The 17,045-nt window shown below is 33.6% G+C and overlaps 1 protein-coding gene across 1 annotated transcript in view; it reads right to left on the minus strand.

Moving 5' to 3' along the window:
• Positions 1-1,650: 1,650 nt before the first annotated feature.
• Positions 1,651-17,045, minus strand: part of LOC122568778 (5-hydroxytryptamine receptor 1-like) — a 92,451-nt gene continuing 77,056 nt past the window's right edge. The window contains exons 3-5 of the mRNA XM_043728927.1: positions 8,965-9,260; positions 6,300-6,543; positions 1,651-1,908 (exon numbers count right to left, since the gene is read on the minus strand). Coding sequence (XP_043584862.1) covers positions 1,669-1,908; positions 6,300-6,543; positions 8,965-9,260 — 780 coding nt within the window. The 3' untranslated portion in view covers positions 1,651-1,668. The remainder of the gene's footprint in view (positions 1,909-6,299; positions 6,544-8,964; positions 9,261-17,045) is intronic.

Consider the following 17,045-nt stretch of genomic DNA (forward strand, 5'->3'; position numbering starts at 1 on the left):
TATATTTTTTGGTGACAAAAATATAACATAAAATTCAAACAAAATATCAAAAGATTGTTATTGATATGCATGATTTCTCATTTTAATGTTATATTAAACGTTTTCTTAAAATATTCAAAATCTCCTTTGTTTATTAAAACGTAAAAATTTTGGGACCATAGCACGATTTAATTTTCCATAAATGTACGAATACCCAATTATGATAAAAAAGATCTTTCAATCTCTTCTTAAATATCGATCTTGTATTTTCATCACTTTCGACCATCAACAACGCGTATCTACTGAAACAATGATACGAAGGCAATTCTCGACTGAGAGGAAACAATTTTACGACATTCCCAATTCTCTCTCGATTCACTAACTAGAATCAGATTCTCATGGAGGTCTGCATTGACGTTTCGTGGCCGGTGTATAAACTCGACAACTACGAAATCACGTTTGTTAAACAGTTTCAACGTGAAATGCGGACAATTTATCCGCGATGTTTTGCTTGCCGACGCGCATTGGTACGGATTCGCGCGGAAAGTTTGCCTACCTAATTTGCGGCGAACGATCGCAAAATCGTCGCTCATTAAATCGTCGAGTGCGCGTGTGCGATTGTTACTCGGCTGTTACTGTCAGAAATTCGACCTTTTGTTTTTCGACACGTGCGATATTCCGGCTGAAAGCTCGACGAAATTGCGCGCGTTTTCCCTGATTATTACGCTCGCGCGCGTTCCGATGACCGCGTAATCGCTATCGTGGAACACATCACAATACTCTTTTCCATAGAAAATGATGAAATTTTAAGGTCGCAATATGTAGAAAGAAGAGAAGCGAGGTAACCACAGCCACTTTTGATACTTTGAAAATCGTGAGAGCAAAGATAAGATTTTGTAGTGAATTGCGCAATCGAAGAGCATTCATGAATATGATTTCTTATAAAATATGAAAAGTTTCTCGAAATATGCAATTTCTTTGATCATTGTATTATTAGAATTTATAGACCTGTACAACTATATCTATCTTTAAATCACTAATTAAATACAGTGATTTCTCAGTAAATTTCTCAGATAATAAATATCAACTAGATAACTAATGAACCGACACTTTTAAAAACTGAAATATATGATCGAACACGAATTATAAAAAATGTTAGCTCACACCATTACTAATTATCACTTTTCAAGGCTTGCACGTTTCACTACTTTTACAAATATTTCATGTTGATCTGATGTTTTCTCAACTTGTTAATCGAGGAAAATTGAATTCAGTCGTCATTTAAATTCTCAGTCTCTCGAATATAATTTCCTTATAGATCATCTATTCTATAATACTTTCTTACGGATCTTGTATGTTTCCTGTATCATATCATTTTTGTTATAATTTTGTTTTGTTGTATATAAATCACATCGTATTTACGTTTACAAATACTAAAATTAATTTGAAAACTAATTTTTATTAGTCACAAACTTCATGAGACGGCTCAGTTAACAGGTTAAATATCAACGTTTTTTAATCGAATGTAATTCCCTATTCTGTTACAAATGGAACGATTCGTGTGTAAACGTACGGCGAATCTATAGGTTGAATTCGTCATCGAGGGTTCGAAGGCGAATTGGTCGGGTAAATGACTCAGTCAACGGTCGTGGCGTGGCCGCAAATAGGAGAAGAACAAGATGCGATCTATCAACTAGAATCAATTGGTCTACTTACCGTCGTCGAGGCGCTCGAACTTCGGTGCTGCTTCGTGGGCGGACTTCCATGGCTAGTCTGCACGTCGGTATTTAATTGACGATTCACAGCTGCTGGCTGATGTTGCTGCACCGTCGGCTCTATGTCGAGGTAGCAGTGCGCCTCCAAGTGGCTTTGCGCTCTCCGTTCTTCGAGAACTATCCTGCGCGCCGCACAGAATATCTTGTAATATACCTGGAACAGATATGGATCGTCTGAATGGCATGCCATGTAAATGTAAAGTACGATAGAACTCCTATTGTCTGAATTAATAATAGAGTAATTGGGGATTTCGCGTAATTGAAAAAGTCGGCTTAATAATGAAAATTCATATAGCTACAAGATGTATTGCACTCGAAGCCACAAATAATTCAAGTTGAATAACCAACAAAATTTGTTTAAGTTAATAACTAATATTCGGAATTGGTATACTTAAATCTTCAGCCTCAAAAATCCATCGCTACAACTAAAAATATTGAAACCTCGAGTTTCAATACATAACAACACTGTGTTGACACAATCAATATCAAGTGAGAGGTAAACCACGGTACCCAACAAGGTTAAAAAAATTGTTGATCACAGGAAAATCTACCACGAAATCATTTACGGTAGTCTTGTATATCAATCAAGCGAGGAATTCTATAATGCGTGCCTTTTTCAAACAAATTACCTCCGCGTAACATATATTGTCGTTTTATTCGTGACAAACACCACAACGTCGCACTCTATTGCATTAATTAAAGTAGTGGATAGCAATAAAACTGTCGCATGCGCGGCAAACAGTAACGATGCTTTCTCAGTGTGGCAATTATTTAACTGCTATTATGCCAATTCACGTTAACGCTCGGCACCACGATCGCGATGATATGCACGATCGTTTATGTTCCGTAGCTGTTACGCCCGTGTTCCCGCCAATTATTTCCACGGAGCTTGCTTGCCACACGCTAAGCATCTAATCAATCGTGACAACGGAACCGTCGAAAATCAGTTCTCATTCTTAATCGCCGAAGATCAATACGCGATCAACGCCAAAAGTCCCGAAAATTCGGGACGTTAACGGCTATCTACTTGCTTTGATAGAAATTCGCTCGGCTGTTTTATATTTGCGGCATTGTAGTATAATGGTTCGTTTAGCCCAAGTGAGAGAATGTCCGTTCTTCCTCCACTTCACTCATATTTATCAAAACGAAAGTACAAACGAGCATTCTTTTGCTGTTTGACGATTGTTCAGCGAATAGGAAATCAAACATCCGCTCACGTCTATTGCAAAGATATAGAGCCGCGATTTTCAATCGGTGTGCAGCAATGATGCAATACTTGATTATTTAGTCAGAGGCACTAACTTCTTTTCCCTTATATTACCAAATAAAGATAATCAAATATGTATGATATATTTTTTGATGTGCCGCAGAATTTTAGTAATTAGCTTATGTGTGCCACGAGACGAAGGTTGGAAATCGCTGGCATTGAGCATTCTTACGATATTGAGATACCTGATTTTCGATTTGGCCAGCAATCGTCAAACGGCGAACGAACGCTCATTTACAATTTCAACTTTTAATTTTGCTAAAGTGAAGGAGGAGCAAGTATTCTCTCGTTTGTTCTAAATCCACCAAAATGTTTCTTTTGTTGAATTCTGTGGTCCATCGAAGCGGCGAATGAAACGAGAGATTTACGTACATGTTTAGAATTCTTGAATTCACGGAGATTTTATTGACCAAAGTTTTATTTGTTTCACGCAATGGATGGCTGTTAGTTGTAACACGAGCGAGATACAATGCGTTCTACTACCAGGATTTACTGGATTTTGAACTAATCTCTACAAACATCGATACGTGTGTAGGCGTGTATCTGTAGATTAAATGTATTTGGACTGCAATCTGTATAATTTGTAGTACCCGGAATTTACATATAAGCGAAACAATACATCAGTAACAAATTTCAACACACTTCCTTTTATTTACTATTTATTCAATTAATTTTTCGTTCTGATATAAAAAATCTAAAGTATTTATATTTTCTAAAATAGTTAGTAAAAAATAATTTCTTTTCGACATTTGATTTCTTCTATTAGCTTGAATGTAACCAATGTTACTCTTACTATGTTAAATCTTTCATTAAGAATTACGTAACTAATGTGCTGGAATTTGTTTCTCGTATTTACAACACAGAAATTTATAAAATGATATTTTCGTTCCATAAATTGCTTCAGTAAATGTATTTTAATACTCGGGTATTCGTGCGTTAAAGGATACACAAATTGAAATACAGATGTATAGATTAATACATGTGTATTTAAAGTTTTATACTGTCATGTATTAAAAATTACATTTTGTAAGATTTTCTCTTTCTATGATTTAATATTTTATTTTTTGTGTAGATGCATAAACTTATCGTTTTCAAAATTCAGTGAGATTTCCATAAAATACAATGTATTGTTAAAAATCGAATATTGCATGTGTTACAACTTAATAATAAGAGAAAAAAACTTGACCAATTTCTTTATAGCATATTTCGTTGATTTAATATTATCATTCTATTATGAATTTTGCCCAGCTAAGAAAATCAATTACTACAACGTTTACTGTCTACGAGTTAATTAAACTGAGATTGTAATTAAGGAGCGAAGAATTATGATAGATATAAATGTAAAACCGATACAACTATGAATTACGTAATACAGTCGATGGTAATTTTAATTAATTCAACGAAACATCGTGATTACAATCGACAAGCAAAGTGTTACTCGAGAAAACGCTAGGGGACCTATTTTATGGCGCTGAATAATTGCGTAATTCGCGCCATAATGAAAAGTTCAGTTTCCCCCTCAGGGAAATTATTAATGGTAAACTAACTAAAAACCAAACGGTACTATCTTTCAATCTTTGACATTTTGCAAATTAAATAGTGTCAATTTTACTTGAAACAAACGCGACATTTTACGTTTAATCATATAGCGAGGAATTCAATTTAAAGAAGAATTTTTAACTATTGGTCTTTGATACTAAAGGATTCTGACAATTTATAAAACATTAAACTTAAGTTATAAAGTATTTTATGATTTGTAAAATACTTTATGAATTATAAGATTCGTTAATGCTTATTCTTTAACGACAAAGAAAATAACAAATATATAAAATATATATATATAAAATTTATAGCGAATATCTCTAATAATAATTTCTGCTTGCTTCTTTTACCAAGAAAGTATTACAAGTTACCAAGTTTTAATAGTTTCTAACAGAGGATGGAAGGGTTGATTTATGAGCAGCTCGATCGATTTAGAGTTAGCGCAAGTTAGAAATTATAATCATCACTCGCGCTGCTCTGTAGACAATCCACTTGGTAACGTAACACACTTTCTAACACATTAATCAAGCTTCATTAGATCGAAATAACTAACTTCGTTGTCAGCCGATATATCATCAAGTCCCAATGACTCTCTAATCTCTATACATCGTCGACGTCTGAATTAATTTAATAAAGCTCGATAACTTATTACGTCGCTTAGAAGTGGGAATACGTCTGAAGCTTAAAATAATTAGCAAGAATTCTTAATAATCCTTATCAACTATTAACTCGCTCCTTATTCTTTAAAGCAAAAAATCAATAATAAATTACTGAAGCCTCCTAATAATCATTATTAACCATTAGCACACTTGTTACTCTCTCCATTAACTTATTCGGTAATGAAAGAAAGAATAATTTGAGAATACGATAGAATCAAGTTCAGTAGGTAATTTAAATCTTTTGTAAATAATTGTCTTAATGCCCCGAAGTTTTCTAGTTTTCTCGGAGAATAATTGAAATTAGAACGCCTCGTGCTCAGAATCGGAGGACTCTTAAATTCGAATTTAAGAACGAACTTTTCGAGTTCCAGCGAATCTATTCTAAACTCGTAATTAAGAACACTTTAAAACCTACGACCGAGTAGAATTTTATAATACCTTGCGTTTTGTAAGTGTAGAGATTTTTCTCAATGAGAGTGTACCATTTGAATATCAACACTTTAAGCACTCACTAAAAAAATCTCATTGTTTACTAGATAGTATGCAGTGAATAGTTTTCATTACATTAGTATCCTTTATTAAAAATTTCAAAAATTAAATCTGTATTATAACAGTTGGTCCAAGTCCCATGTAATTCCCATCACTTTTTTCACATTTGAATGAATTTTGAAGCAGAAAATCGTGAGATCAACGTTCAATTGTTAATTCATTATTTTTCTATAATTCTCGCAAGTAATTTCTACATTTACAATGTGTACTCTATTTTATGTCCAAACAATCCAAAATTATGATTAATCGTTTCATGACAACGTGGACCGATTATCATACTTCGTACTAAACGAGCACGTATTTCGATACTTATTGATGAGAAGGTGCATATAGTAGGACCACAAAAATTATTGATACAACAATTTATCAATATACGTGTTAATTAATTAAGTCCAAATATATTAAATTTCATACCATCTCGTAATAATTTTATATGACTACACAAATGTGATACTATGCAAATGAAATGGAGAATAAGAGCATATCTCGATACTTCTTGTAGTCTCTGTAGATTCAACAATATCTTACTTGAATCATCACGAGCAGAGGTATGTAGAAGCTCCCAAGCGTAGCGTAAATTTGATAGAAGAAATTCTGGCAAACAACGCAATGAGACGGCCCACTCTCGGAGTAAGTATGCTCGTTTCCCATAATCAACAATGGTGGCAAACTGATACAGGCCGCTCCCAACCAAACAAGGCTGACGTAAACGATCATTCGTCGCGGTGTTCTTTTCACCCCGTACTTCAGCGGTTTCGTTATGGCACAGAACCTGGAACAGCGACACGAAAACCTGTATTCATATATTTTCCGGTTAATATAATACGGAAACACCGTCTAATTATGTAACCCTTTAACGTACAATTTTTTTTTTATCTAACTAGACAAAAATGCACAACTTTTGTTTTAGCAGAGTTGCTTTTTTATCTACATATATAATACAGTATATATTTTTGTAATTCTAATGCTATACCTTACGTCTTTAAATATAATACGATGCTAAACATAAGGCGGAAAATGAAAGAAAACAAATGCTTCCATAAATAAGCGAATATAAGAAGAGATTATAATGAATGAAAGAAAACTAGATTTTGACTGGTGTTACGACCGTTCGCGGAGAGACGCGATCGCGAGGAAAGCGCGTCAGCGAGAGGCGTAAATTCTCGCTACGACTCAGAAAATCGAAGCCGCGAATTAATCGTTCCCTTGTGTTGGTTAAGGTAACAGAAGTGGTTAAATGAGATTAACACTGAATTAACAGGGTTAACAAAAAAATGATATATATATATATATATATATATATATAACAGTATAATGAAGCGCCACAAATTATTTTAAAGATGATGCAGTTAGTTTGATATAATTAATTGACTCGACTTTATAATGTGTCTTGTATTTGGTAGATTGGACGACTTGTATTTCGTTCGTGAGATTTTCTTAGTGCATTCCGTTTGGATCCTCAATCGATATTGATTGCCCTTCGATGGGCCCTTTGTGTTCTATGGAAGACCCCCATGCTCGGGTCACGCCACCGATCACGCCACCGATCACACCATGATCACGTGTGTCACCTTATGAGTGTATTTAAAAACGGAACGAATCGACGTTTCTAGAACTCGCTCTGTTTGATGCTGGCCGCTACATTGTATATTTGTCGGGCTAATTGAGACGGTTCGCTCGCGATACTGCGATGCCACGAGCGACGGTTAGGAATAACGGCCTATGGAAAGCCTCGTGGCGTAACAACTGGATTCTTAATTCTTTATTCCGTTCGTGGTTCTTAATTTTACAAGTATAAAAAATTACTTCAAAATTGACGATTTAAAAGCGGGATACAAATTTCTCTAGTATTTTTTTGTGCGTCTCACTTCATCATACTAATCAATCGACATGTGAAATTATTTACGCTTATTTTTAATCTCATAAAATGTTTTTATAAATACAAAAACGTGATTATCTTTATCAGTAGCAAGAATGTACGAAAGATGATTGGTTGGGTGTGCCCGTGTCTCACACGGATTTGTGTATTTTAGACAGTTGGTTGTGTCAGTACTTCACACAGGTACAAACGTAAAGGGGTTAAATAAACCAAACCCCATTCTGCTGTTCATGGGACGTTTTGTTCTCGTGTCCCTTCCCTCATCTTCTTTACGTGGTTTCTCCGAATTACATATCTCTTGTTACAAGTTCGTATGTCAACTTGTATAAAGTGTAAAGAAAATACGTGTCACGGGGTTGCTAGATTATTCTCTATATTTCTCGTTCGATGAAAGCGCGCGTTAGAATGTAATACTTGGAATCAGAAGTCATGGTCTAGTTTAGTTCGTTCTTCGTAGCGATCGTTTATATGATCGAATAGATTTGCTATTTTTATTGCATCCTTTTTTAAACTAAACATCTTTGTTTAACTCCGTTAAAGTCGTAAAGCAAAAACATCTACTTCTTCTTGTTGAATGAAGATTCGTAATTTAAGAAAATTTGAAATATCGATTGTAATGTGAATATTAGTAATTATATATATAAATTATCAGCTTAAATGGAAATAAAATTAGCGAACGTGAAGTTGAAAAATATGTATTACATATTCAGCAGGCGATAGATGCATTTGGAAACTTGTTAATCGAAATTAATTTTGAATACATATATATATATATCGCTGAAAGAAATGTGAGATTGAAATTTTGTAGATGGCTGAGAGCTTTTCATTCGCGATATTAATATATTCTACCTGTCGCGAAGAACGTCGTACTTCTGATGTCCTACTTTCGAACATTCTCTTCATGATATTGGACGTCTACAATGTGATTATATTATGAATTAAATAATCGACGACGATTTCATATTTTTTTGAAGAAAGAAAATGGATTTAATTTTAATATAGCCTTTAAAATTGTCCGAATGTCCCTTAAAATATTAGAATTTTAAATAAATCAGGCAACTAATAAAAAATTTCACAGAATGTATAATAATCATTGGCATGTATTATCAGTCGATTAAAGCAACTGTAACAACTATACGATGTCTTTTACTTCTTCTTTGTTGTTATAATTACATGAAACGCCCCTATAACCCTATCAATTACAACAATCCCAAATTTGATTCTTCAATTACATGGTGTAATTCAATTTCACGAGACTCGATCAATCGCAAAACTCAATTTCCTACGAAATTTCTGGTCACGGAGGCTACTCACCGGTCCACGGAGATCATGCAGAGGTTCAGGATGCTGGCCGTGCAACTGAGCACGTCGAAGCTAACCCAAAGGTCGCACATAATTGCACCGAAGGACCAATTACCGGAGATCTCGTAGAGCAACGCCATCGGCATTACCAGAAGAGCGACGCAGAGATCGCTAACTGCAAGGCTAACCAGCAGATAGTTGCAAGGCCTTCGCAGCTTCCTAACGAGGAACACGGCAACGCAGACCAGAATGTTTCCAATCACAGTCCCGACTATGATGCTGCCAAGCACCAGGGCGATAAGTATTGCCTGCGAACAAACAAAAATATCATGTTATAAAATAGATTGATTTTCTAGCGGAGAGCGTTGAATTAATAAGTTCAAATTAAGTCCATGTCGATTCGTAATATTCGTAATCTGGATTATAATTTATCTTGACAAAGACAGATTGTTTTCTAATAGAATTTAGCGTGAACTTTAATTTTAGTTACTTGTACTGGAATTGAATGTCTACTTTTAAATCACCGATAATCATTTTATCGACAACGCTTTCATCGACACCACGTTTGCCAACGATATTTATTTATCAACACGTTAAAATCATCGGCGATCATGTCATCGACATGTTGCCGACAATAATTATTATACTTTCTTATTCTTTATGCACATTGCATGTGTAGATAAGGATACATAATCCGCGATAACATATGATGATAAGTATAATAATTGTCAACAAAAGACAATGTCGATGAAATGATTGTCAATGATTTAAAGGTAACCTGAATTTAATTTGGTCTTTAATTTCAATTTCAGTTATTTAGACTGAGATATACTAGCTAATAGATTAAGAATCACAGTGGTACAAGTCAATTCATTATTATTATTTTGTCATAAAACGATATTTTACGTATATTTTGCTGTTATAAGAAACTTAATATAATACTTTTTGAGATTATGACAGTCCATATTATAGAACATCCATCAAAATACCTTCAACAGATTGGTGTAACAATGACACAGAAATCTGTTCACGAAATCAGTACCTAGAGCAGCAATGATAGTTTCAACATTGAAACTGAATACATCCAACATCGTAGAACACAACAGTGTAAATGTTGGAATCGGTAGATCTAATACACACCTAGATTGCTAGATTAGCAGATCTAGTACGACGACATCGGTCTCGCGAGACTCAATGACCAAGAACATAACGACAGCAAATCTTGTACATTGAAATCGATATACAGTGTGTCCGATTTAACTGAGAACTGAAAACAATTTAATATCTCGAGAAATATGAGGGATATGGAAAAATATTTCAGTTGAGAGCCGTAGAGTATGAAAGGACACAGATCGTTAGACTGCGGATTATTACGCATACATGAGAAATTTAAAAGTACAAAAATGTACAGGACAGGGTATTGTAACGTAACTTCATCCTGTTTCTATATGTGTATTGCATATATTGTAACAAATATAAAAAGAGGACGAATGTATGTTACAATCATATAATATCATATGTTACAATCACATATACATATAACATGATATAAGAATGTATAAAACATACAGAATATCTACTTGTTACAGTGTTTACTAGATGAAACGTGAAACAAATTTATTAATTGTATTCATAAAGATGTATATTTGCATAAATATTCTTAGTCTACAAGTCTAATTTTGTGATAATGCTCAAATGTCTTATGAAGATCGCTTAAATTTCTAAATATGGATCTACATTTTTTTATTGCATATTCCTAATATCGAGATATTATCAAAACAATGACACACGTGCTTACACACGCAAGATTTTAAGATACGAATTTCCACAGACAGTCGAGTGCAGTCAACATTATTCGATATACGAGTATATATGCAACACACATAATTTGCTCGGCGGTCATTGCATTAGGTCATTCTATAAGTAATGCGGCGTTGGTTTTCAGATTCCGAATGGAAATAAAAAATTAGCTGCTTACAATCGATCAATGATAAATATTTCCGTACTTTTTATAATTCAATACCTTATGCCTCTATTAAGTTTTTGATTCCAACTTCTTAAAACTTCGATACAATTACCATTGTTTTGAACTGAACTCAGAAAAACGGCATTACTTATGGGATGACCCAATATATCATAGTACCTCTAAAAAAATTTGCATGTGTGAGGGCATAGATATAAGATAGCGCGATATGATATATCGTAGGCAACTTCTAGAATATAGCACGCAATGGTCATAAGAGCGAAATTACCGGACTCAATAATCACTGATGACAAATAAATAAACATCAATGCTGGAATTATTTTTATATGAACCGTACAAATGCATCCTATTGTTTTTCACAATATGAATTTATCTGATTAAACCACTGTTGGTAAACATGCTTATTATTGCATTTATAATGAATTACGATCGATGGTTTGTTCCACTGTAGTATGAATATATGATATATAAGAAATTTTATTTCGGTTTTTCACATTTTTTCATGTACAATCACTCCCTGTTCGATAGTAATCCCAATTACAAGATACCCTAATACGTTGAGCATGTAACACTAGTAAACAATAATTTTTTCCAAATAGTAATTTTCATGACTAACTTCAACTATTATCAATGGAAAATCTAATACTGAAGCTAATAAAATTTGTTTAAAATTATCGATGAAAAACTTAATAACGAAAATAACAATTGTTAATGACAAATTTCAGGACGTAGCATTCAATTTAATAACAAATTTTCGTTGAAGCACGAGAAGTTAAAATATGACAATTAAATACAAACTGTGAACAGAAATGTTTTAACAGTATAATAACAAATAATCAATACATCAGGGACATTTAACAACAGGATAAAACGAGATTATAACCGTAATTAAACTGGCCACTGCGTAAAACGTACAGTTTAATTTAAAATAATCTTACAAACCGCAACACGATATTCTCATGCTCGCCACCCTTTATTTATATTTATCACGTGGCTTGGCATTTTTATCGCAAAAATCATTGTTATAGTGGCCCGGTATACGTATGTATCACTGGATTTCAACATTTCATGCTCGCTGGTATAAGCGAGTTCGGCGGCACGTACAAAAGATATTGGTATACCATTGTATTTATTATAGCTACACTGCGGATATTTATGCAACTCCATATTTTTATGAATACGATTGAAATAGTAGGACCAAGATAGAGATTAATTTCACTAACCAAATGTTATAACAAGCACTATACTTGGGTATTTTACATATCTGCATGCATTTTTGCATCTTTAATACGTTCGTCGGGGATCTGATTTTTATTTCCTACAATATTGTATACGAACAAATAATATTCATATAATACCTGTCTTTATATTGTGGAACTTTATAAAATAGAGTAAAAGAGGACAAAAGAAAGCAAGAATTATTTATTTATTATCGATGCACAAATATTGAATGCACGTCAGCGTAATGAGCTACCCTACTTAGTTCCTACATTATTTAGCCGTTCGATATTAATCGGAACAAAAATGCTAAACATGTGCTTTTATCATGAAACGTGGTTGCAAAAGCATTGTAATGTGTATTACAATAATATTATTACAAAATTATAAGTAATATTATTAGCGATATTGACATTATGAAAGTCATTATGTGAAATTTTTTATTATTTATTAGTACCAGCATTTAAGAATGAAGAAGAGAAGAATGATACTATACACGCAAATTTGCAAACATTTACAACCTTTTCTTCCTAAAATAAAATTCTTGATTTTCAAAAATTTATAATATTCTTTACAAATTTACTATGTATATTTTCTATTTATTATCACGTTAAATATGCCGGACTTGTTGGTTCATTGTATCTAGAAAATTCTCGTAATACAGACGATTAATAATATACATAATATACAATTATAAACTGAAAATAATTACAAAATTACAAACAAAATAAAGCTATCTACTTTCGCAATAACAGAAGAGGGAAGGTATAGAAATTTACTAAATTCGCGAAATTTTCAAGCACATCGACATGCTTGAAGTGTTTCAGTATCATTTCGGTGGAATATTTTATCGAAATGAAGAGGATGCTTTCGGTGTAAGCACGCGAATAATTTATCCTCGAATTTGAGAGTCTGGGGAAAAACTCGATATATGTGCGCTGTACACACGGTCAGCTATCGCTTTAAATCATTTCTATTAAATTTTTCAGTGCACCCAATTCATGGCTATATCTCAAAGTTAAACTTCATCGATATAAATTGGGTGTTTCGGTGTTATAGTATTCGGTATGGATCGCATCCAAAATTAGGCTTTGCATTTCATTCGATCGAAATCCCATAATCAGATCACGTAATTTACGAAACGCAGTCATCGATAGAAAGGGCATGCCTTAATCACGGCCGCGTTAATGACGCGATAAACCTCACCCCTTTCATCCTCTGATAATCTCCCAAATATCCAATCAGTTCGTTAAATGGAAAAAACGATTCAAAACTGAATGAGAGTTTCGCGAATTGAAAATTTTCGTTCAATCAGGTTACTTCGAAACAAATTGTGTCGAAACATAGGATTAACTTTTACATTCTTACATTTTTCGCTAATTTTTATATCAAAGCTAACGAAATTTTTTAAATCGAGTATGCAGACTGTGTAGATTTATGTTTTTATTTTTAACTGTAGTTTATTATTTCATAAGTGAAAGACTTGAAGCTCTAGCGAAAACTTCTCTGTGTTTCTAAGAAACGATCGATGAATCGAGTGTGACCGGTGTATAATGTTTCTATAGAAATGCAAGAATAGCTGAGGTATTAACAGATATTTCGAATCTAGAGAATGCTCACCAATGAAGGATAAAGGGAAAATAATATGTAGATTGAATTTCTATAGAAGTGATATTAAGCGACGAAGTGAGTGGAGATTAAATTGCCAATTTTTATGCGAATTCGTATTTTGAAAAGTGTACTACTTAGAGAGAAATTTACTCGTTAAATATTATAAGCAGCTTATACTTTGGATATTTAATGTGTTTTTGTATATCACGCGCCTTTTATGCATTCTCGAGTCTTAAGATTTCTTATAATCGCATAAAAATCCACAGTCTAACTCTAAAAACTATGTTTCATTACTTTGACATGAATCGTACTAAGAACAGCCGATGAATAATGTTGCAATCGATACACCTTTCGATAGAAAGGTGACAAGGATTTCGAAAGAGTTTTATTGGCGCGATCGGGAGAAGCTGCTTATGAAGGATTTCTCCAAAGAATCGTCCTCTAAATTCATCGCTTTAAAGGCAAACTAATTACGAAGTTCACGAGGACAGTGACGCGAATTACGGAAGTTTTATCGAAATCCTTGGATTTCCCAACCGCATTGTAATGGAATTTTTGAACTATATTAAGGATGTATATTGGCTCGCTACACGAGAACTTCGGCCGCGTTATCTTTCGCCGGATTTTCAAAGAGAAATTAGGAGTATATAGAGAAGTATATGGTTCACGAAAATATTTGAACGTTTAAATTCTCTACGCAACAACTGTAATATAGAACATTATATATATTAAACATATAATATCATCATAAGAATATTCCATTACTTTAGGAGAAAAAGAGAAACCTCTTCTAAGTATTAAAGATTGCTTAAATTAATTAATATTTTCATTAAAGAATTATAAATCATTTATGCTAAACATAGATATATATCTTTATTCCTTCCCAAAATCTGCACATGCATGCTGCTTAAATTATTATTTCAACTTACCACACATATTTAATTAACAATTAATTTAGAATTAACATAACTTTATAACTTGTAATGTAACAATGATCGATAATGATTCATAAACTGACGCGACGTTAAATAAATAAAGAAAAGGCAAAAAGAAACGTTTTGTACGAGAAAACGAAAGAAATCTACGATAACACGCTACCTTTGAATAAAATAACAGAAAAAGATAGAATGATTCGTTGCCCGACATAAAATCTAGCTTTCGAAATTTTTCTCGGGTTGAGACCCAGGAAAGATCCTTTGTCCCTGCATGTACTTGTTATTGCTTGCTTTCTGCGAATGCAAAGGAAGGAATTATTTACAGAAAATTCGATAAATCAAGCTGATTATGCTTACGTTAGGTATTTGAACGGTTCTTTGAAGACAAAGAATTTGTAATAAGATATTTCACGGTATAAGCTTTGCTTTGTAATACGCAAAGTGAAATACGTAGAAGATATTGCAAACTGAATGATGGAAGATAATATTCATACACTACTAACAAGATAAATACAGACTAACAAGCTAGCTTGTCAGCTATGAAATTCGTTATTTTGTACTTTCATTCGCTGTTTCCTTGAAGTGATAGAAGAAAGTCTAATAAAATATGCTGATTTCATAACGAAAAAAAATTGCAGATTGCTCCGGGAAAGATAACGCGATCGCACGAAGAATACTCTAGATCTGCACAGTAGGATAAATAAGAAACATAGAATGAAATTCTTTTCGTATGAAATTTCATGTTTTGAGAAATTGAATTTGGAAGTTTCTTAAATAGTTGGTTGAGCCTTTCAATTTCATGGGCCTTGTTACATTGCTACCAAATTAATTCTGATCCTAATTACATCGACAACGATCATAACAATTCTATGATAAGGAGTAAAAGAAAAATATTTCCACGGAATTCTGTGATATCATTTTATGAGAGCAAAATAAATTTCATTCCATCAAATAAAATCCGAAGTTGTAGAATATTAGTGCTGAGTACAAATTTATATAATTTTATGTATCTTCATGAATTTAATTATATAAATGGAACATAGATAGAGACCTATCATATCCACAAAATATTATATCAGGCACTTTACTCTGAATATTATATATATTTGCATATTATATTCACTTCACATATTCACTTCACTTCACACCTTTTGCGTCTTTAAATTTTCCATAAATGTATAAACATCCCCTTATACAACAGTTATAAATATTACACAACATCACAAATATTATACACTCTTCTGTACTTTCGAAGCATTTATTTTACAAAAAACTACAAACCGGTGTGGGAGGACGGTTAGATGTGCTATGTATATTGATGACGCGACTGGGTATTTGGTATAGTCAAATATATTTAAACTGCTTGTAGTACAGAATTCATCATCGTTCGCTAAATGTCGCTCGTTATGCGTATACACGATAATGAGTACGTTCGCTCGATGATATTCGGTCTAAGATTGCTCGATACTCACTAACTAATTACCGATTGACTGATAACTGATCGATTCGTGATTGACTACTAATTCGCTACTGACTCCTCTAAAGACTCCTTGTCTTAACGATCGTGTTCGGTTATTTATACTGGTCGGGGGAGTATCGGAAAGTTTAAATTCAACTTCGATTGACGGTGCACGTAGCGGCGACATTGTTTTGCCCGGAGTTTGTTTGTCGCTACGTTTGGTATGTCAAGACGGTGTCAATGTCCCAAGGCAAAACAACAACATGAGTCGCTCTGGATTCGCATCGTCCTCTGACTCATGTGCCGCTATATCGATTAAAATAAAAAACATCTTAAAATTTCAGAAACAAATGAACCACAAAAATATTCTATGAATGATTATCCGATCCACGATGATCCAACCGAATGAATTGTCCTGTATGGTTATCCAAAATACTCGGATTCTACCCACTACGTGACTTTATGAAACGATATTTAAATAATTTTCTCTGTATATTTTCACCGACACATTATCCCAGGAAGATAAAACTCCGACATTTTATGTCTGTTACTATTACATTTCGTCGAAACGGCGCGGCAACGGAACAAGAATTATTTACGCAGTTATTCGCGAGTTTATCTAGACTCGCTAATAAAAAGACCGCCATTTCCTTCGTCCTCTTCATCGTCTACGTGGACTAAGCTAATTATATACTTATCGTTAACTGCACAGTTCTCGAACTTCCAACCGCAAGAACTTTACCGTACGACATACCACCCTCGACGACGCTTTATTGCAAACATACCCGACATAATTATTCATGATCTTTACGTTAATCTTGCGCCAATGATCTTCCTTCGATATCCGCCCTGTCGAAGGTATGAGAAACTTAAATGGATTTTCGTA

This window comes from Bombus pyrosoma, linkage group LG6 (genome assembly GCF_014825855.1).
Source record: "Bombus pyrosoma isolate SC7728 linkage group LG6, ASM1482585v1, whole genome shotgun sequence".
NCBI classification, from domain to species: domain Eukaryota; kingdom Metazoa; phylum Arthropoda; class Insecta; order Hymenoptera; family Apidae; genus Bombus; species Bombus pyrosoma.